At 48.4% G+C, this 21,673-nt stretch overlaps 1 protein-coding gene across 1 annotated transcript in view; it reads right to left on the bottom strand.

Moving 5' to 3' along the window:
- Window positions 1-21,673, bottom strand: part of MDGA2 (MAM domain containing glycosylphosphatidylinositol anchor 2) — a gene marked incomplete at its 5' end in the record, with an annotated part of 311,527 nt that overhangs the window by 136,999 nt on the left and 152,855 nt on the right. Inside the window, 2 exon segments of the mRNA XM_064660078.1 lie at window positions 1,810-2,079; window positions 19,500-19,632. Coding sequence (XP_064516148.1) covers window positions 1,810-2,079; window positions 19,500-19,632 — 403 coding nt within the window.

Below are 21,673 nucleotides of genomic sequence, written 5' to 3'. Positions count from 1 at the left end.
CACCTCCTTTCTCCAGCCTCAACAAACCAATTTCTCTCCACTTTGGATGGAAATCTGCTCCATCTTCCCAACACAAAGAGGCATCAAACCACCCTTGTTCCACCTCAGGGCTTTGATCCCAGCACAAGAGCCACTGGTCCTTGAAGCAACTCTAACTCATCCCAGAAATGAGCAGAAACCACAGAACCCTCCAGGTTGGAGGAGACCTTCAGGATCATCAATCCAACCACGACCACAAGACACCCCCGGGTGCAAACCACTGAGCCAGGTGAGGATTCCAACAATCCTCCAAGAGGAAGGTGGGTGGTTTTCCAGCTCCACTCACCTCCTTTCTCCAGCCTCAACAAACCAATTTCAATGGAAAAGCTGCTCCATCTTCCCAACACAAAGTGGCCCCAAACCACCCTTGTTCCACCTCAGGGCTTTGATCCCAGCACAAGAGCCACTGGTCCTTGAAGCAACTCTAACTCATCCCAGAAATGAGCAGAAGCACAAAATCCTCCAGGTTGGAAGAGACCTTTGGGATCATCAATCCAACCATGACCACCTGGAAATGCAGGACCTCACTAAGTGGAAACCACTGAGCCACATGAGGTTTTTAACACCCTCCCAAGATGCAGGCAGGTGGTTTTCCAGCTCCACTCACCTCCTTTCTCCAACCTCAACAAAACAATTTCCACGGAAAAGCTTCTCCATCTTCCCAACACAAAGAGACACCAAACCACCCTTGTTCCACCTCCAGCACTTTGAAGTAACACTAACTCATCCCAGAAATGAGCAGAAACCACAGAACCCTCCAGGTTGGAAGAGACCTTCAGGATCATCAATCCAGCCATGACCACCTGGAAATGCAGGACACCACTAAGTGAAAACCACTGAGCCAGATGAGGTTTCTAACACCCTTCCAAGAGGAAGGTGGGTGGTTTTCCAGCTCCATTCACCTCCTTTCTCCAGGCTCAATAAACCAATTTTAATAGAAAATCTGCTCCATCTTCCCAACACAAAGAGGCATCAAACCACCCTTGTTCCACCTCCAGCACAAGAACCACTGGTCCTTGAAGCAACACTGACTCATCCAAGAAATGAGCAGAAACCACAGAACCCTCCAGGTTGGAAGAGACCTTTGGGATCATCCAGTCCAAACACAACCACAAGACACCCCCGGGTGCAAACCACTGAGCCAGGTGAGGATTCCAACAATCCTCCAAGAGGAAGGTGGGTGGTTTTCCAGCTCCACTCACCTCCTTTCTCCAGCCTCAACAAACCAATTTCAATGGAAAAGCTGCTCCATCTTCCCAAAACAAAGTGGCCCCAAATCACCCTTTGATCCCAGTACAAGAGCCACTGGTCCTTGAAGCAACTCTAACTCATCCCAGAAATGAGCAGTAGCACAAAATCCTCCAGGCTGGAAGAGACCTTCGGGATCATCAATCCAACCATGACCACCTGGAAATGCAGGACCTCACTAAGTGGAAACCACTGAGGCACATGAGGTTTTTAACACTCTCCCAAGATGCAGGCAGGTGGTTTTCCAGCTCCACTCACCTCCTTTCTCCAACCTCAACAAAACAATCCCCATGGAAAAGCTTCTCCATCTTCCCAACACAAAGAGACATCAAACCACCTCCAGGACTTTGAAGCAACTCTAATTCATCCCAGAAATGAGCAGAAACCACAGAACCCTCCAGGTTGGAGGAGACCTTCAAGATTATCAATCCAACCGTGACCACAAGACACCGCTGGGTGATGACCACTCTGCCAGGTGATGTTTCCAACACCCTCCTGAGATGGTTTCCCAGCCCCGCTCACCTCTGACGATGATGTTGGTGGACTTCTTGGCGGGGTTGCCGACGTTGTTGTTGGCGATGCAGCTGTAGGTGCCGGCGTCGTCGGCGCCGATGGCGGGGATGGTCAGGGTGCCCCCGTTGAGCACCGTCTTGTCGGGCAGCGCCCCCGAGCTCCTGACCCAGGTGAGGCTGGGCCCCGGCTCCCCCCCCGTGGTCACGCACACCAGGGTGATGGCCTCGCCAGGGTTCACCACGATGGGGTCGTCCACCAGGAGCTTGATGGAGGGCGGGGCTGCAAGGCAAGAGGGAGCAGGGAATCACACACAGGTTGGGATGGGATCTTAAGGATTGTCTCGTTCCACCCCCCTGCCATGGGCAGGGACATCTTCCATTAGATCAGGTTGGTCCAACCTGGCCTTGGACACTTCCAGGGATCCAGGGGCAGCCACAGCTTCTCTGGGAATTCCATTCCAGGGCCTCCCCACCCTCCCAGCCAGGAATTCCTTCACAATATCCCATCTCTCCCTGTCCTCTGGCAGTGGGAAGCCATTCCCTGTGTCCTGTCCCTCCATCCCTTGTCCCCAGTCCCTCTCCAGCTCTCCTGGAGCCCCTTTAGGCCCTGCAAGGGGCTCTCAGCTCTCCCTGGAGCCTTCCCTTCTCCAGGGGAACCCCCCCAGCTCTCCCAGCCTGGCTCCAGCCCTTGATGGATTCCCATTAATGGGAATACCCGTTTAATGGGTGTTGACCCATCCCAGGGCTGGAAAGCTGTGACTCTGAGGATTGTCCAACCAGGAATTCCTTCACCAGTAATTCTGGGACTTGAAATCCTGTGGAAAGTCTGTCTGGATTTAATAGAGAAGATGTCAAGGATGTGAAGAAATCATGGAATCCCAGACTGGTTGGGGTTGGAAGGGATCTTAAAGATCATCCCATTCCACCCCTGCCACGGGCAGGGACACCTTCCACTGGCCCAGGTTGCCCCAACCTGGCCTTGGACACTTCCAGGGATCCAGGGACAGCCACAGCTTCTCTGGGAATTCCATCCCAGCCCCTCCCCACCCTCCCAGCCAGGAATTCCTTCTCATTATCCCCCCCAAATCCCCCATTTGTAGTGGGAAGCCATTCCCTGTTTCCTGGCACTCCCTGGTTTCTTGGTACAGCTCTGACAGGTTGTTCCAGCAAGGAAAGGAGAGAAAGAAAAAAAGTGAGAAACAGGGAGAGTTATAACCAGGGAATCCCAGAATGGTTTGGGTTGGAAGGGACCTCAAAGCCCACCCAGTGCCACCCCTGCCCTGGGCAGGGACACCTTCCACCAGCCCAGGTTGCTCCAACCTGGCCTTGGACACTTCCAGGGATCCAGGAGCAGTCACAGCTTCTCTGGGCAACCAGATTGGGATGGATGTGTGGAATCAGTGCAGCCACACTTGGGAAGGAACCTGGAATGCATGGGATGGGTGCCAGCACAGGGGATTTTAAGCCCTGGAAGGAAGGAATCAGTAAAAAACTTCTTTGGCTTGAAAAGTTCGTTGTTCTCTTCGAGTCAGATCCTGCTCACTGAAAACCAGCCCTGATAATCCATCCTCTCCATGAACTCCTTGGGACTTGGCTGCCAACTGGGCACAACCTGGAGAGCTTGAGGAGCTGGACTGGGAATCATCTCAGTTGGAACAACATCTCTTTGCTGGTGGAAAAGCTGAACAATCCGGCACTGAGGATTTTTCCCTGTACCCCATGGAACCTGCAGCTCCAAGGGAATTTCCATAATTTCCATGAAAATTCCACGCCCCAAACCAGCCCAGGCTGATGGGATGATGCTGCTGCTCTCAGAGGGGAGAAAGGGATTAAATTTCCTTCTCTTTTGTTTTACCTTTCCATGAAATATTTGCACTTGATAAAAGAGGAGCCCCAGCAACGCTCAACGTGGAGGGGCAGGGCAGGGGCAATTCATTGCAGGACAGGGATATAAATACTAGAAATATAAATACTAGAAATATAAATAATAGAAATATAAATACTAGAAATATAAATAATAGAAATATAAAATCCCTCTCTGAGCTGTGACATCCTGTGTCATCTCCAGTGAGGGATCCACCCTTGCTGGATTCAGGCTTTGCTCCAAGGCACACTCTAAACTGCATAAGTGATGAGCCAATGTATAAATATATATATATGTATATTTTCCTAGTACAGGAAAAGCAGCAAGCCTAAATAAAGCCAGGCATGAAGGTGAAGGATTGACATTCCAGGCGAAGAACAGCAGGAAACGTGGTAATAAAAAGAAAGGAAAGGAAATGAAACTGTTACATTCAGAAATCAGATCACTCTGCTCATTATTACAGAGAGATATTCCCATGTGTTCTGCTTTATATAGCAATCTGATTTCAATATTAAAGGAATACACACTAATCACTAGAGGCAAATACAAGAGTCAACTCTAAAATCAGAGTTTTCTTTATTTGGAGTTCACCCAGGGGGAATTTGCCTTCCCTGCATTCAGAGAACACAAGTGGGAAGTGTTTCATTTATACCTGTCCCAGCACGGAGAGAACAGGCTGGGGAATCCCAGGGTATCCTGAGCTGGAAGGACCCACAAGGATCATCCAGTCCAACCCCTGGATAGGACACCCCAACAATCCCCCCCTGTGCCCCAGAGGATCATCCAAACCCTCCTGGAGCTCTGGCAGCCTTGGGGCCGTGCTCACTGCCCTGGGCAGCCTGGGCAGTGCCAACCACCCTCGGGGGGAAGAACTTCAGTTACTCTTCAACTCAAATGACACTTGATAGAAAGATTTGGATTCTCATTTGCTGTGGAGAGGAATCCCAGAGAACATCCAACAGCACGGAGAAGTTGTGGCTGCCCCATCCCTGGAAGTGTTTGAACAGGTTGGACGGGGCTTGGAGCAACCTGGGCTGGTGGAAGGTGTCCCTGCCCATGGCAGGGGGGGCAATGAGATGGGCCTGAAGGTCCCTTCCAACTCAAACCAGTCTGGGATTCCTCCTCCACCTACCAAGGTGGGTGTTTTAGGAGCTCTCAATCCTGGCTTGGCTCCAGAATCAACTTCCCAGAATCCCAGAACCTGCTGAGCTGGAAGGGACCCCCAAGGCCCATCCAGTGCAACCCTCAGCCCTGCCCAGGAACATCCCCAAGAGTCCCCCCCTGTGCCCCAGAGGATCATCCAAACCCTCCTGGAGCTCTGGCAGCCTTGGGGCCGTGTCCACTGCCCTGGGCAGCCTGGGCAGTGCCAACCACCCTCTGGAAAAGATCCTTTCCCTGAGATCCAACCTAACCCTGCCCTGGCACAGCTCCATGTCATCCCTTGGGTCCCATCACTGGTCACCAGCAGGAAACACTTTGGGGGATCAGGAGAGCAGAAGTTCACAAGCAAAGCTCTCTCCTCCAGCTCCTCCTGGCTTGGGACTCTGCAGATCCTTCCCAGCAAGAATTCCTGAGTTCATGTAACTCAAAAGCAAAGAAATTTGGCTAAAAACAGGGCCAGAAAACAAGTCAGCTCTGCCAACTGTGGCTGTGCCTCTTTGGTCACATCCTCACCTGGTGGATCCCAGATTTGGGATTCCAGCTGGGAAACTGGGTGTTGTTTTATGCTCATGTGGGTTTGTTTGGGTAGAGGTGGAAAAAACCAGGGATTCAGGGATCCTGGATATCCAGGTATTATCCCCTGTGCCACCAGAACTGAGCTCCAGCCCTGCAGGGTCACCACCAACCCAGGGGAGCACTCAGGGGGCTCCTATTTCTCTCTCCTGGCTGGATTTCAGGATTTTTTTGGGGATGACTCTGGCGAGGAGCTGCTCTTTGCTCTCCCCAAACATCCAGAGGTGAGTCAGGGAACAAGGGAACTGCAGATAAACCTTCAGAACTTCCAGGGAAAGATGAAAGGCCAACACCAACCCGGGCTGGTGGGGCAGTTCACCACGATGGGATGAAAGGGGCCCTTTGCCATCCACGGGGAGAGAGACAGAGCAGGGATGGGATTAAAATGCTGGGACACATCCCTTTCATCCCTCAGAGCAGCAGGTCCATGAAAATGAGGGTTTGCACACAGGAATTTCTCCCACATTTCACTTCGTTCCCACAACCCCACAAGCAGAAATGCAGCAACTCACCGCCCTGAAAAACCTGATTTAATCCAAAAAATATTAAGAAATTCAGGAAGGTCATTAAGGTTTTCAGCAAATTGAACTCAGTGGAGCATCCAAAGGGTCAAATGCCTCTTGTGAAGAGAATATTCCCAATATTCCCAGCAACAATGAGCCATTAGTTTGCTATTTCTCTGCCTGAATCTCTATAATCTGCATCATATCACAAAGCACCAATAACTCTGAGCCTCTGATTTCCAGCTTTATGGCACAACTGAGGATAGAACCAGCTCTGCTGCAATGCTTTGCCTGACTTATTGTCCTGGGAATGTTGCCAAGTTCCAGCAAGGAATGGAGAGTTTGGAAGATTTCTGGTGATCGCTTGGACTTCTTTCTGTGCTCAGCTCCAGCACCAGCCAAATTCTGAGGGGAAAAACCTTCTCTCTCAAACAACCAGCACTGACCTCTCCTCCTTCCAGCCCAGGTGAGGAAGGGGGGGTCAAAACCCCTCTGCTCCAGGGCCAAACACCAGCTGGAGACCTGGGGCTTCTGTCCCAGCTCTGAGGGGCTGTTCCAGCCAGGAAAGGGGAGAGAGAAGGGAGAAGCAGGAAATCAGAGAATCCTGGGAGGGTTTGGGTGGGAAGGGACCTTAAAGCCCATCCAGTGCCACCCCTGCCATGGGCAGGGACACCTTCCACCAGCCCAGGTTGCTCCAACCTGGCCTTGGACACTTCCAGGGATCCAGGGGCAGCCACAGCTTCTCTGGGAATTCTATTCCAGCCCCTCCCCACCCTCCCAGGCAGCAATTCTTTCCCAATATTCCACCTAACTCTGGCAGTGGGAAGCCATTCCCTGTGTCCTGTCCCTCCATCCCTTGTCCACAGTCTCTCTCCATCTTTCCTGTAGATCCTTCAGGTCCTGGAAGGCCACAATCAGGTCACCCCAAAGCTTCTCTTCTCCAGGCTGAACAATCCCAGCTCTCCCAGCCTTTCCTCCCAGCAGAGCTGCTCCATCCTCTGATCATCCTGGAGCCTCCTCTGGACCCATCCCAGCAGATCTGTGTCCTTACATATGTTCAGATCTCCATCCATCTCCACTTCAGCTTCTCTGGGAATTCCATTCCAGCCCCTCCCCACCCTCCCAGCCAGCAATTCCTTCCCAATCTCCCATCTCTCCCTGCCCTCTGGCAGTGGGAAGCCATTCCCTGTGTCCTGTCCCTCCATCCCTTGTCCCCAGTCCCTCTCCAGCTCTCCTGGAGCCCCTTTAGGCCCTGCCAGGGGCTCTCAGCTCTCCCTGGAGCCTTCTCTTCTCCAGGGGAACCCCCCCAGCTCTCCCAGCCTGGCTCCAGAGGGGCTCCACCCTGGGAGCATCTCTGTGGCCTCCTCTGGACTCTCTCCAGCAGCTCCACGTCCTCCCTGTGCTGTTCCCAGGGCTGGAGCAGCTCTGCAGGGGGGTCTCACCTGAGGGGGCAGAGGGGCTTCTGCAGGTCTGATTTACCACTTTTCTCCTCTTTTTAACTCCACCTGGGAATTCTTTCCCTCCCAAACCAAAGGAACACCTCTAACTGCTCCCCAGGGGCTGTTCCATCAATGCAGCTGCAAAGTCTCCCGACTGAGCAGGAACACAAAGCTGGAGCATCAGAGGAGTCACAGAGACACAGGGACAAAGCTCCAGGTGACAGCAGGGACAGTGCTCACGGCCTGGGCTGCTCTGCTGGCTGTAAAATCTCTTTTGCAGGGATTTTTTTGAGTAAAGACACATCAGCCAAAAGTTTGGGACTGTCTGAGGCAGGGAATGGAGCTCCCTGTCCTGTCACATCTGTCCAGTGACAGCACCTCTGATCTGCCTCCAGGGATCTCCTCCCAGGAATCTCCTCCTAGGAATCTCCCCCTGTGCTTCCCATCCCTCAAACCCAAAGATTAGTCTCCTCCAGACAGGGAAGATTTCCATGGCAGGAGATGGGTGACATCAATCCTCCCTTTAGGATGAGGATTTACAAATCCCATCAGGAGCCTTGGGAGGGGGATGGGCAGAAAGTGTCATTTTTAACAATATTCCCGTGCCAACCTCACACTGATCCCAGTGTTCCGCAAATCCTCTTAGGTGCCTTTCAGAAAACTGAAACTTTGGCCTAATCCTCTCCTTAAAATGGATATTTTTTTTCCTCTGTTGTATTTATTTGTAAACTTTTGGGGCTCAACATCACAGGCAGCACAACTCTGAACCCTGTGATTCATCACCAGAGGTGGTTTTTTGCTTTTCTTTTTTGGTCCAGCCTGATTAAAAAATGGAACAGGCATTTATAAAGATGACAAGATGATCCAGAGCAATTATAATAGTTGATGATTATACCAAAATATTGTTGAAGGATTATTAAACCTCACGCTTTAGGGCAGAAAATGTATCTTTCTCTCTGGCACAGGAGGCCAGGCTGTCACAGATCTGTCTCTGCACTCTCTCCCTGCTCCCTGCTGGAATGTCTCCTGCTGGCTCCTGTTCAGGATGGACAGGAGATGTGATCCAAAGGGACAATCCATGTGTTTATCCATCATTTGCATTTATAAACCATCCAGCAAAATTGAACTCTGACCAGGAGAGCCACGATGTGATCACAGCAGCTCCAGCTGGGATATGAAATCCCAGGATGGTTTGGGTGGGATCTTAAATATCATCCCATCCCACCCCTGCCATGGGCAGGGACACCTCCCACTGTCCCAGGTTGCTCCAACCTGGCCTTGGACACTTCCAGGGATCCAGGGGCAGCCACAGCTTCTCTGGGCAACCTGGGCCAGGGCCTCCCCACCCTCCCAGCCAGGAATTCTTCCCACTATCCCATCTCTCCCTGTCCTCTGGCAGTGGGAAGCCATTCCCTGTGTCCTGTCCCTCCATCCCTTGTCCCCAGTCCCTCTCCATCTTTCCAGGAGATCCTTCAGGTCCTGGAAGGCCACAATCAGGTCACCCCAAAGCTTCTCCTCTCCAGGCTGAACAATCCCAGCTCTCCCAGCCTTTCCTCCCAGCAGAGCTGCTCCATCCTCTGATCATCTCCATGGACTCTTCTGGACCCATCCCAGCAGATCTGTGTCCTTACATATGTTCAGATCTCCATCCATCTCCACTTCAGCTTCTCTGGGAATTCCATTCCAGCCCCTCCCCACCCTCCCAGCCAGCAATTCCTTCCCAATCTCCCATCTCTCCCTGCCCTCTGGCAGTGGGAAGCCATTCCCTGTGTGCTGTCCCTCCATGCCTTGTCCCCAGTCCCTCTCCAGCTCTCCTGAAGCCCCTTTAGGCCCTGGAAGGGGCTCTCAGCTCTCCCTGGAGCCTTCTCTTCTCCAGGGGAACCCCCCCAGCTCTCCCAGCCTGGCTCCAGAGGGGCTCCACCCTTGGAGCATCCCATGGCTCCTCTGGACTCTCTCCAGCAGCTCCACGTCCTCCCTGTGCTGTTCCCAGGGCTGGAGCAGCTCTGCAGGGGGGTCTCAGCTGAGGGGGCAGAGGACCAGGATCCCCCCTCCCCTCCCAACACCCAACCCGATGGAGACACGGGAGCTTCTCAGGCATCAAATCCAACAGAATTAGACAGAATTCCTAATGCAGCCCATCCATCCCTGCCAGAAGGAGCCAGGATTAAAGGGATCTATTGTCACCCCCAAAGCCACTTCCAAAGCTCCACCCTGGCTGGGCTCTGTCTCAGGTGATTCCCAGGATGAAGCAGATGGATGAGGGGCCATCCAGGTTTGGCCAGCAAAGCATCTCCCAGGCTGAACCTTCACCCCAGAACAGGCAGAGACTCAGCCAGGAACAAAAAATCCTTCAACTCTGACAGGAATAATAAAACTCCCTATCAAACAATTGCCAGCTTTGGTAAATATTTCCAGGGGTGAGGGCACTGAACAAGCTTTTTAAACATCACATTTGGAGCCTGGAATGGGAACAGCTCAGCGTCCCACGAGCTCTGCAGCTTTCCTGCCCTTCAGGAGCCAGAGTTTGGGAGAGACAGAGTCACATTTGGGAGTCCTGGTTGGCTTGGCAGGGCACAAAGAGAGTGGCAGTGCCACTGGAGCCCCTCCCCAGCGGGAACAAGGCTCTACTCATCCCCAGGGAAACCATTCAGGGCACAGCTGCAGCCTTTTGAAGGGGTTTCCATTCAGAGGAGCATTCCCGCTGCATCCCGGGATTTCAGAGCCTGCCTGGGAACCCGGCAGTGCATGGAATGTTAAAAATGGGCACTTTCTGCCCACCCCCAGGCTCCTGATGGGATTTGTAAACCCTCATCCTAAAGGGGGGATTGATGTCACCCAGCTCCTGCCATCGAAATCTTCCCTGTCTGGAGGAGACTAATCTTTGGGGTTGAGGGATGGGAAGCACAGGGGGAGATTCCTGGGAGGAGATTTCTGGGAGGAGATTTCTGGGAGGAGATTTCTGGGAGGAGATTCCTGGAGGAGATCCCTGGAGGCAGATCAGAGGTGCTGTCACTGGACAGATGTGACAGGACAGGGAGCTCCATTCCCTGCCTCAGACAGTCCCAAACTTTTGTCTCAAAAACTCTCCAAAGAGTTGTGCTGCCTGTGATGTTTAGCCCCAAAAGTTTACAAATAAATACAACAGAGGAAAAAAAATCCATTTTAGGGAGAGGATTAGCCCAAAGTTTCAGTTTTCTGAAAGGTACCTGAGAGGATTTGCAGAACACTGGGATCAGTGTGAGGTTGGTACGGGAATATTGTTAAAAATGGCATTTTCTGCCCATCCCCAGGCTCCCGATGGGATTTGTAAACCCTCATCCTAAAGGGAGGATTGATGTCACCCAGCTCCTGCCATGGAAATCTTCCCTGTCTGGAGGAGACTAATCTTTGGGGTTGAGGGATGGGAAGCACAGGGGGAGATTCCTGGGAGGAGATTCCTGGAGGAGATTCCTGGGAGGAGATCCCTGGAGGCAGATCAGAGGTGCTGTCACTGGACAGATGTGACAGGACAGGGAGCTCCATTCCCTGCCTCAGACAGTCCCAAACTTTTGTCTCAAAAACTCTCCAAAGAGTTGTGCTGTGTGTGATGTTTAGCCCCAATAGTTTACAAATAAATACAACAGAGGGAAAAAAATCCATTTTAGGGAGAGGATTAGCCCAAAGTTTCAGTTTTCTGAAAGGTACCTGAGAGGATTTGCAGAACACTGGGATCAGTGTGAGGTTGGCACGGGAATATTGTTAAAAATGGCATTTTCTGCCCACCCCCAGGCTCCTGATGGGATTTGTAAATCCTCATCCTAAAGGGAGGATTGATGTCACCCAGCTCCTGCCATCTAAATCTTCCCTGTCTGGAGGAGACTAACCTTTGGGTTTGAGGGATGGGAAGCACAGGGGGAGATTCCTGGGAGGAGATCCCTGGAGGCAGATGAGAGGTGCTGTCCCAGGTTGGAGATCAGGAAGAATTTCTTTGCAGAGAGGGTGCTGAGCCATTGGAATGGGCTGCCCAGGGAAGGGGGGGATTCTCCGTCCCTGGAGGTGTTTAAGGCCAGACTGGATGTGGCATCAGTGCCATGGGCTGGGAACCACGGCGGGGTTGGATCAGGGGTTGGACTGGATGATCTTAGAGGTCCCTTCCAACCCAGCTGATTCTGGGATTCTATGATTTTTTTACTGATAGAAGCCCCTGCTGCTGCCTGGAATGGGGGTCTGAGACTGGGAACTAAAAACAGCTCAGCCATTCGTGGAGCAGACAGAGAAAATCACGTCATAATTACAGCGAGACAAATAGCTGTGGTTTGGAGTGGATGTATGGAATTGAGGAAATGTCACAATTTGCTTTAGGGATTACTGGAAATGCAAAAAAGAAAAACCAATCATTTAACAGCGATATCAAAGTGGAGGCAGAAAGTCACGTCCTTGACGACTCAGCTGTGATGAATAGGAATGAAAGGACAGAATTTCCTCGGGTTTTTGTGCATTATTTGATAGGCAGAACTGAGGTAATAGAACATAATTGAATTATACTTTCATTTATGTGTGTGTGTGTGTGCAACCATTTCGTTTACAGCCAGGATTCCTTGCAGGAATACAAGGCAGATATCCCCAATTTTACAGGGAATGCACAGTCCCTCTCAAGTCAGAGCAAAGAGAGAAAGGCTCTGTGGGCCCTGAGAGCAGCATTTCTGTCTCTCTTTACTCAGGAGAGTCTAAAAAATAAGGATTATAATTCCCAGATTTTTAATTGGAATCAGAATCCCAGGATGGTTTGGGTTGGAAGGGATTTAAATCCCATTCCATTCCCCACCCTGCCATGGGCAGGGACACCTCCCACTATTCCAGATTGCTCCAACCTGGCCTTGGACACTTCCAGGGATCCAGGGGCAGCCACAGCTTCTCTGGGAATTCTATTCCAGGGCCTCCCCACCCTCCCAGCCAGGAATTCCTTCCCAACATCCCATCTAAATCTCCTCTGTTCCAGCTCCATTCCCCCTCATCCTTTTTGATTTTTTTACTCATGTTTTATAGGATAAAATGAAACTTTTAGTGCCCACCCTGCTGCAATATTGGAAGCCCTTTCTTTTCATGATTAGTCCTTCCAAAAGCCCAAATTCCTCCCCCAGAAAAAACAAACCCAAGCAGAAATAATTAAAAAAAAAATAAAAAAAGGCAAACCTAAAACTGAACAACAATAAAAATCTCTTCCCTATTTTTCCATGCCCATCCTCTGCTGCTGCTGGAAGGTGTCTCTGCAAGGAGTTTTCCAGTTAAACCAAGGGAAAAAATCATTCAGGGACACTTCAAATGAGCCCTTTAGGAGCAGAATTAATCCCTGTAAAACCCTCTGTATTTAGATATATTAAAGAAATATTTACCATACATCCCACCTTTCTTTTTGTTTTACTTGCTCTTTTTCCCCCATTTCATTTCCACTTCCTTTAAACTTCCACCACTTTCAGAGGGGCAGAGGAAATGCCACCCCAAAGTCAGGCAGGCTTAAATTCAGTCTGGCTTAAATCGACTACCCCAAAGTCAGGCTTCATCCTGGCTCATCTCAACCATCCCAAAGTCAGGCAGGTTTAAATTCAGCCTGGCTCCATCCAAAGTCAACCAGGCTTAAATTCATCCTGGCTTAAATCAACCACCCCAAAGTCAAGCTTCATCCTGGCTCATCTCAGCCACTCCAAAGTCAGGCAGGCTTAAATTCAGTCTGGCTTAAACCAACTACTCCAAAGTCAGGCTTCATCCTGGTTCATCTCAACCATCCCAAAGTCAGGCAGGCTTAAATTCAGCTTGGCTTCATCCAAAATCAGGCAGGATTAAATTGAGCCTGGCTCATCTCAGCCAGCCCAGGTCCGGTGTGCAATCTGAGGTCACGGATCCCATTGAGATCCAACCCCCTCCTAAAGCACAATTCCTGCTTTCCAAAAATAGCTGGGATGAGCTGCTCTTCAACACCCCCCCCCCCCAAGCTGAGCTCTGCTGACACCCCAGACAAGCCCTGCTGCAGCAGCCACGGCCTAATTAGTGCCTCAGCAACGAGTGGCTAATGAGGAGCTGACGAGAAAGGCCCCTCAGGGCGGTGGAGGAGCAATCTGGACACAAAGCAAACATCAGCAAGGCCTGCTGGGGAAAAGGGACTTGTCAAACTGGGAGGAAATGAGGATGAATTTGTTGGGAAACACGTGGATTGGAGGGTGTTGAACCTGGTTCTTACAAAGCTGGGACCTGTGGAGAGCTCTGCGTGCCCCCAGACACTGAACTGCACCAGGGAGGGGGCAGAGGAGGCCAAGAGGACCAGGGGAGGTGGAGATGGTGTGATCCCAGGTGAAAAGAAAAGAGATGCTTCCTTTTAGGATCTTTTAGAATCTTTTAGAATCATGGAATCGTTAAGGTTGGGAAAATCTCTGAGATCACAAAGTCCAACTGTTCTCCCTCAGCACTGCCAAGGCCACCACTGATGTGCCACATCCACACAGGTTTTGAACACTTCCAGGGATGGGGACTCCACCCCTGCCCTGGGCAGCTGTGCCAGGGCTGGACAACCCTTTCAGTGGAGAACTTTTTTCTAATATCCATTTTAAACTTCCCCTGGCACAGCCTGAGGCCGTTCCCTCTCCTCCTGTCCCTTGTCCCCTGGGAGCAGAGGTTGACCCCACCTTGCCACAACCTCCTGTCAGGTAGAAACCAACCCCAGTTCTCTGTTTCTCTGATTTTCCCCAAACCCTCACTTGAAATATGGAACTGAATCCATGGAAGAGCTTGTTCTTTTTCCCATGGTGAGAATACAGGAGGCAAGGTCAGGAGAAAACCCAGAGCAGAACTCAGAGCTATTTCTCACCCAAGGGGTCCTGCAAGGGCATTTTCTCATCATGGAATCATGGAATGGAATCCCTGAGGCTGGAAAAGCCCTCCCAGCCCATGGATCCCCCCTGTGCCCGATGCCCCCCTTGTCCCCCAGCCCAGAGCACTGAGTGCCACGGCCAGGCCTTCCTGGGACACCTCCAGGGCTGGGCACTCCAAACCTCCCTGGGCAGCCCCTGCCAAGGCCTCACCACCCTTTCCAGGCAGAAATTCCTCCTCCTGTCCCACCTGAGCCTCCCCTGGCACAGCTGGAGGCCGTTCCCTCTCCTCCTGTCCCTTGTTCCCTGGGAGCAGAGCCCGACCCCCCCCGGCTCCCCCCTCCTGTCAGGGGGTTGCAGAGCCAGAAGGTCCCCCCTGAGCCTCCTTTTCTCCAGGCTGAGCCCCCCCAGCTCCCTCAGCCCCTCCTGCTGCTCCAGCCCCTTCCCAGCTCCCTTCCCTTCCCAGCACATGCTCCAGCCCAAATTATCTCCATTCCCACTTGGAAGCTGCTGGGTGGAAATGACCTGGAGCACTGATGGAATCAGGGAATCGTTTAGGATGGAAAAGCCCTCCAAGATCATGGAGTCCAACCATCCCCCAGCACTGCCAGTTCCACCACTGCCCCCTGTCCCCAAGTGCCACATCCACAGGGCTTTGCAATCCCTCCAGGGCTGGGGACTCCACCCTGTGCCAGGGCTGGACAGCCCTTTCCAGGGAGAAATTTTCCCAATATCCATTTTAAACTTCTCCTGGCACAACTTAAAGCCATTCCCTCTTTTCCTGTCCCTTGTTCCCTGGGAGCAGAGCCCAAACCCCCCCGGCTCCAACTCCTTCCAGGGAATTTTAGGGATTCAGAAGGTCCTCCCTGAGCCTCCTTTTCTCCAGGCTGAGCCCCCCCAGCTCCCTCAGCCCCTCCTGCTGCTCCAGCCCCTTCCCAGCTCCCTTCCCTTCCCTGCACACGCTCCAGCCCAAATTGTCCTTTTCAAACATGTGGCTGCCCCTGGATCCCTGGAAGTGTCCAAGGCCAGGTTGGAGCAACCTGGAATAGTGGAAGGTGTCCCTGCCCATGGCAGGGGGTGGCACTGGATGGGCTTTGAGGTCCCTTCCCACCCAAACCATTCCAGGATCCTAAGCCTGGAAATGCTTGGAGCAGGAGGTGCCTCTTGGCAGCGACAAGTTCATCCTCCTGTAGAAATCCATGGATCTGTTATTCCAAGTTATGTTATTCCACAACTCTGCTGGGTGTCAAGCAGGAATTATTGACAGATGACACCAAAATCCACCCCCAGTCTCCCTGTGAGTCACTGTCTCATCTTCTGGGCCAGGGAAGGTAATTTTAGACCCAGCTCAGGCTGAATGGCACATCTGAGTGCTCTGAGCTAATAATAACATGAATGGATCCTTTCAGGAGTGTTCATTGTTCCAAACTGATGGAGAAAAGGCAGGATATTTACCCAGAAAACCACTGGAATTCTGGGCTTCTCATAAGGCTCATTCTGATATGAATAAGCAAAAGCAAATCAAAGTTTTGATCTCGATTTGGTGGCACAGACTTGTTTGGAAATTATATTAGTTTATAATTTAGCAGCCAGTTCAGGCTCTTTAGTGCAGGGGATCATTAATACATTAATTGAGGCTGATTTTTGGCAGCTTCCAGCATAAAATAACCCAGCACAGGAACTTTTACCACGAAAGATGAGGGTTTCAATGAGTGATTTTTCAACTGCCTGACAAAGCTCATTGAAATCCCAGCTGAAGCTGCTGTTTTGTCTGGGGAGTGTGAGAAATTAATTCAAGAAGGGTTGAAATCATTTTTAATCCCTCCATTAAGATGTAGTTTGTCCTGATAAACTTGCTTTGTTTCCTGTCATTCGGACAATAAGGGAATTAGGGAAGTTGGGAAAAATATTCCTCTGGCCCAGGTTTCCCAGAGAAGCTGTGGCTGCCCCTGGATCCCTGCAAGTGTCCAAGGCCAGGTTGGAGCAACCTGGGCTGGTGGAAGGTGTCCCTGCCCATGGCAGGGGGTGGCACCAGATGGGCTTTGAGGTCCCTTCCAACTCAAACCATCCTGGGATTCCATAAAATGCAGAACAGCCAAATTGCCAGCAATTTTCCATTAGATCCCACATTTTGCAGCTGAATTTAATCCCTCTTGTGGCCACAATAATCCCAATAAATAGGGTGCAGTTTGCACCTCACAGACACTCCTGCCTCTCCAGGACAAGCCTCCAGCTCCAAATTAAAAGCAGATGGACAGGGCAGGACAGCTCTGCACCAAAACAATATCAACTTCAAACTCTGATTTTCACTAGTTTGGATTTATCTTGGATTCCTCTGGGTTTACAATGTCTACAATTCCTACGGAGTTACACCAGGTGAAGTTTGACCACAGAACTTCTGTGTGAGGCAAAATCTTATTAAATGAGAACAGTTTTGCCTCAGAGTCATCACCACATCAGTCCCTGCCTGGAATGAGCTCTTGCAGTAATCACTGTTCACATCTAATCTCGCCCTTGATGCTTGCAACCAAATTCCTCAGGAGAAAGTGTGAATTTGGGTAATTTTTTCAGGCTTGTTTGCTTTGGAAATTACTCCAGCCAGACAATCTGCTCCCAAAATAAACAGGGCATCTGGGAGGTGGGAATAATTCATTCTTTTTGCAAAATTACCCCCCAGTCACCTGCCCTGGGCTCTGAAAATGATGGTTTAATGGTCTCCCATCAATGTTAACAGGAATTTTTGGTGCTCAACGTGGACAGAGGGGGTTGTGGCTGCAACAGCAAAGTTGGGAAAAAGGGGAGAGGTGACAATTCCCACACTCTTCCTATGGATGGAGGTGGATGAGTGTGGTGGTTTGAGCCACCACAAAAATCCACAATCCAATTTCCAGGCTTCCCCCACCCCTTCGGGTGGAAATTGGAGTTTGGATATTTGTGGTATGTGGTGGTTTGAGCCACTACAAAAATCCCAAATCCAATTTCCAGGCTTCCCCCACCCCTCCCCTACGGCGAAAAATCAGATATCACGACGATTTCAATACTCTGCAATTAACATATAACCTAAAATGAAATACAAATCCTTCTACTATACCTCAGCACAACATTATCACAAATTTAACTCTGTATTAAGCACTTAAATTACAGCTAAAGCTCTGCCCTCTCAACAGTGGTACAGTCTGTTATGTCTGAAAACTTCTCCTCGTTATCTCAACAAGTCTCTCGCAGCCAATCCCAAAATCAGAGTCATGGCACCAAAAACGTGGTGGTTTGAGCCACTACAAAAATCCCAAATCCAATTTCCAGGCTTCCCTCACCCCTTTGTGTGGAAATTGGATTTGGGATTTTTGTGGTGGCTCAAAGCACCACCATGAGTTGCTGCTTGGAGGTTGCTCCCACGCTTCCCTGTGGCAAAGAGGAGGGACAAACCTCGCTGCAGGATATTTAGGGTTTGTTTTTTTCCCCTGGCAAAATTAACGAGGGAATAAATTAAGGGCTCCCAAATAATTCTGCTGGATGTCTTTGGAGCCTCCATAATTCCCAGGAGGTTGTGGAGCAGTGAAAACACCACAGGCCTGAAGTCCCTGCTGCCAAATCAGCAATCCAGGAGGAGCTGAAGGCAAATCCTTGGAATCAAAGCCACGAGGACACAAATAATGGGAGATGTGCAAATAAAACTCGTCGCTCATCTCCGACGTCCTCGGAATGTTGGTGCCTCCTCTGCTCCGTTCCTTTGCTCCCTGATTTCAGGGCCCTGAGACAAAACCTAATCCAACCTGAAGTATCCAAATGTTCCAAGATTTCCTGCGGAATTGTTCTCCAAAACACACTCCTCTGAAATTCCTAATGATCCCCAAATCCAAGGTGAGGACTTTGCTCTTGAGCATTTCAGACACTGCAGATCCCGGACACAGAGACCTCAGGAGAGTTCAAATCTGTGATTTCCATGCTGGAAATCAGCATTCCCAATGGCATTTCTTGGGATTGACCACTGGAACGAGGCTCTCAAGGCACAAAACCATAACAAGGGGCAGAGACACAACCAACCATTTGCTCAGGCAGGGATGAGCCCAAAGAGAACAGTAAATTCCCAAGGAATTCCAGACATGGAAACGACTTGGCCAGAGATTCCACCTAAATACTTAGTTATCCTTTTGCAAAGCATTTCAGTACACCTGCTTGGAGATTCCCATTTGAACTAAATAAATCTAAAATAACACATTTCTGTTTAAATCAATGCCTGGAATTGAAGTTTGAGTCGATGTAAGAACATATCAAATCAATCCTCTGGGAAAATCAATCCTTTAAATCAATCTAAGGATATGAAATGGTTGGGTTTGGTTTTTTTTTTTTCAATGGGAAATATTTTTTTGAAGAAAAATTGTTAGTTTTCAACACAGCACGGGACAGACATGGAATTGTTGGAGGGATTGCAGAGCAGGTCACAAAGATGGAGCCGGGCTGGGAGAGCTGGGGGGGTTCCCCTGGAGAAGAGAAGGCTCCAGGGAGAGCTGAGAGCCCCTGGCAGGGCCTAAAGGGGCTCCAGGAGAGCTGGAGAGGGACTGGGGACAAGGCAGGGAGGGACAGGACACAGGGAATGGCTTCCCACTGCCAGAGGACAGGGAGAGATGGGAGATTGGGAAGGAATTCCTGTCTGAGAAGGTTGGGAGGGGCTGGAATGGAATTCCCAGAGAAGCTGGTGTGGAGATGGATGGAGATCTGAACATATGTAAGGACACAGATCTGCTGGGATGGGTCCAGAGGAGGCTCCAGGATGATCAGAGGATGGAGCAGCTCTGCTGGGAGGAAAGGCTGGGAGAGCTGGGATTGTTCAGCCTGGAGAGGAGAAGCTTTGGGGTGACCTGATTGTGGCCTTCCAGGACCTGAAGGATCCACAGGAAAGATGGAGAGAGACTGGGGACAAGGGATGGAGGGACAGGACACAGGGAATGGCTTCCCACTGCCAGAGTTAGGTGGAATATTGGGAAGGAATTGCTGCCTGGGAGGGTGGGGAGGGGCCGGAATAGAATTCCCAGAGAAGCTGTGGCTGCCCCTGGATCCCTGGAAGTGTCCAAGGCCAGGTTGGAGCAACCTGAGCTGGTGGAAGGTGTCCCTGCCCATGGCAGGGAAGTTGAAACGAGAAGATCTTTAAGTTCCCTTCCCACCCAAACCATTCCAGGATTCTCAGCCCTGGCATCTCAGCCACGACAGGGGGTGGAACGAGACGGTCCCAAAGGTCCTTCCAACCCAAACCATTCCACGATTCCACCCCAGAAGCTCATCCCAAAAGAATGAGGAGTGAGGGGACGGTGCTGGAGCCCCACCTGTCTTGTTGGAGAGGCGGAAGGAGACCATCTTGTCCGGGATGCTGCAGACATTCCGGACGGACGCGATGCAGCTGTAGTTGGCGTAGTCCTGAGGGCGAAGGTTCTTCAGCTTCAGGATCTTGGTTTCTCCCTGGGAGAGGAGGAGGAGAGAGAATGAGAATCATGGAATCATGGAATCATGGAATCATAGAATCATGGAATCATGGAATCATGGAATCATGGAATCATAGAATCATAGAATCATAGAATCATGAAATCATAGAATCATAGAATCATGGAATCATGGAATCGTAGAATCATGGAATCATGGAATCATGGAATCATGGAATCATAGAATCATAGAATCATGGAATCATAGAATCATGGAATCATGGAATCATAGAATCATAGAATCATGAAATCATGGAATCATGGAATCATGGAATCATAGAATCATGGAATCACAGAATCATGGAATCATGGAATCATAGAATCACAGAATCATAGAATCATGGAATCATAGAATCATAGAATCATGGAATCATGGAATCATAGAATCATAGAATCATAGAATCATGGAATCATGGAATCATGGAATCACAGAATCATGGAATCATGGAATCATGGAATCATGGAATCATGGAATCAGAGAATCATAGAATCATGGAATCATAGAATCATGGAATCATGGAATCATGGAATCACAGAATCATAGAATCATGGAATCATAGAATCATAGAATCATGGAATCATGGAATCATGGAATCCCAGAATCAGCTGGGTTGGAAGGGACCTCCGAGCTCATCCAGTCCAACCCTTGATCCAACCCCGCCGTGGTTCCCAGCCCATGGCACTGATGCCACATCCAGTCTGGCCTTAAACACCTCCAGGGACTGAGAATCCCCCCCTTCCCTGGGCAGCCCATTCCAAGGGCTCAGCACCCTCTCTGCAAAGAAATTCTTCCTGATCTCCAACCAGGAAACTGGGTTGATGGAGTCGAGTCGCGGCGTTATTTGGGATGATTTATTTTGATAAATGTTATTTAATAAGGATAAATTAATAAATAAACTAAAAATAGTATATAAAAAGTAAAAATATATAAAAAATATAAAAAGTAAAAATATAAAAATTAAAAATATAAAAATAAAAGTATAAAAAATAAAAATATAAAAAGTAAAAATATAAAAAGCAAAAATATAAAAATTAAAAATATAAAAAATAAAATAAAAAAAATTAAAAACATTAAAAGGAAAAATATAAAAATTAAAAGTATAAAAATAAAAATATAAAAAGTAAAAATATAAAAATTAAAAATATAAAAAATAAAAATCTAAAAAGTAAAAATATAAAAATTAAAAGTATAAAAAGTAAAAATATAAAAAATAAAAATATAAAAAATATAAAAAATAAAAATATAAATAAAAATAAGAAGAATTAAAAGAAATGATAAGTAATGAAATGGAAGAAGGAAGTGAATGATAAATAAAATGACATAAATAAAATAATAAAATAATAAACGGATAAATAGAATGGTAAATAAATAAATAAACTAAAAATGTAATAAAAATAATAAGAATTAAAATAAATTATAATAACAAAATGGATTAAGGATGTAAATGGTAAATAAAGTGACATAAATAAAAATAAAGAAGATACAAAGTAAATAAAATAATAAAAAATAAATAGAATGGTAAATAAGTAAATAAACTGAAAATATAATAAAAATATGAGTAAAAATAATAAGAATTAAAATAAATTATAAATAACTAAATGGATGAAGGAAGTAAATGATAAACAAAAGAACATAAATAAAACCAGAAAAATTGTGTGAAATAAATAAAATAATAAAATAATAATTAGAATGGTAAATAAAATAAAATAAATAAAAATGGTATTGGGATGATTTATTTGAATAAATATATTTAATAAGAGTAAATAAATAATCTAAAATTGTAATAAAAATAATAAGAACTAAAATAAATGATAAATAACTAAATGGATGAAAGAAGTAAAGAATAAATAAAATAATGTAAATAAAAATCGAAAAATGAAAAAATAAAATAATAAAATAATAAACAAATACATAGAATGGTAAATAAGTAAATAAACTAAAAATGTAATAAAATGTAAATAAATATAAGAAGAATTAAAATAAATTCTAAATAACTAAATGGATGAAGGAAGTGAATGAT

This window comes from Pseudopipra pipra, chromosome 6 (genome assembly GCF_036250125.1).
Source record: "Pseudopipra pipra isolate bDixPip1 chromosome 6, bDixPip1.hap1, whole genome shotgun sequence".
Classification (NCBI taxonomy): Eukaryota; Metazoa; Chordata; class Aves; order Passeriformes; family Pipridae; genus Pseudopipra; species Pseudopipra pipra.
The sequence above is the reverse complement of the archived record's forward strand: the minus strand, read 5'-3'. Positions and strand labels throughout refer to the sequence as shown.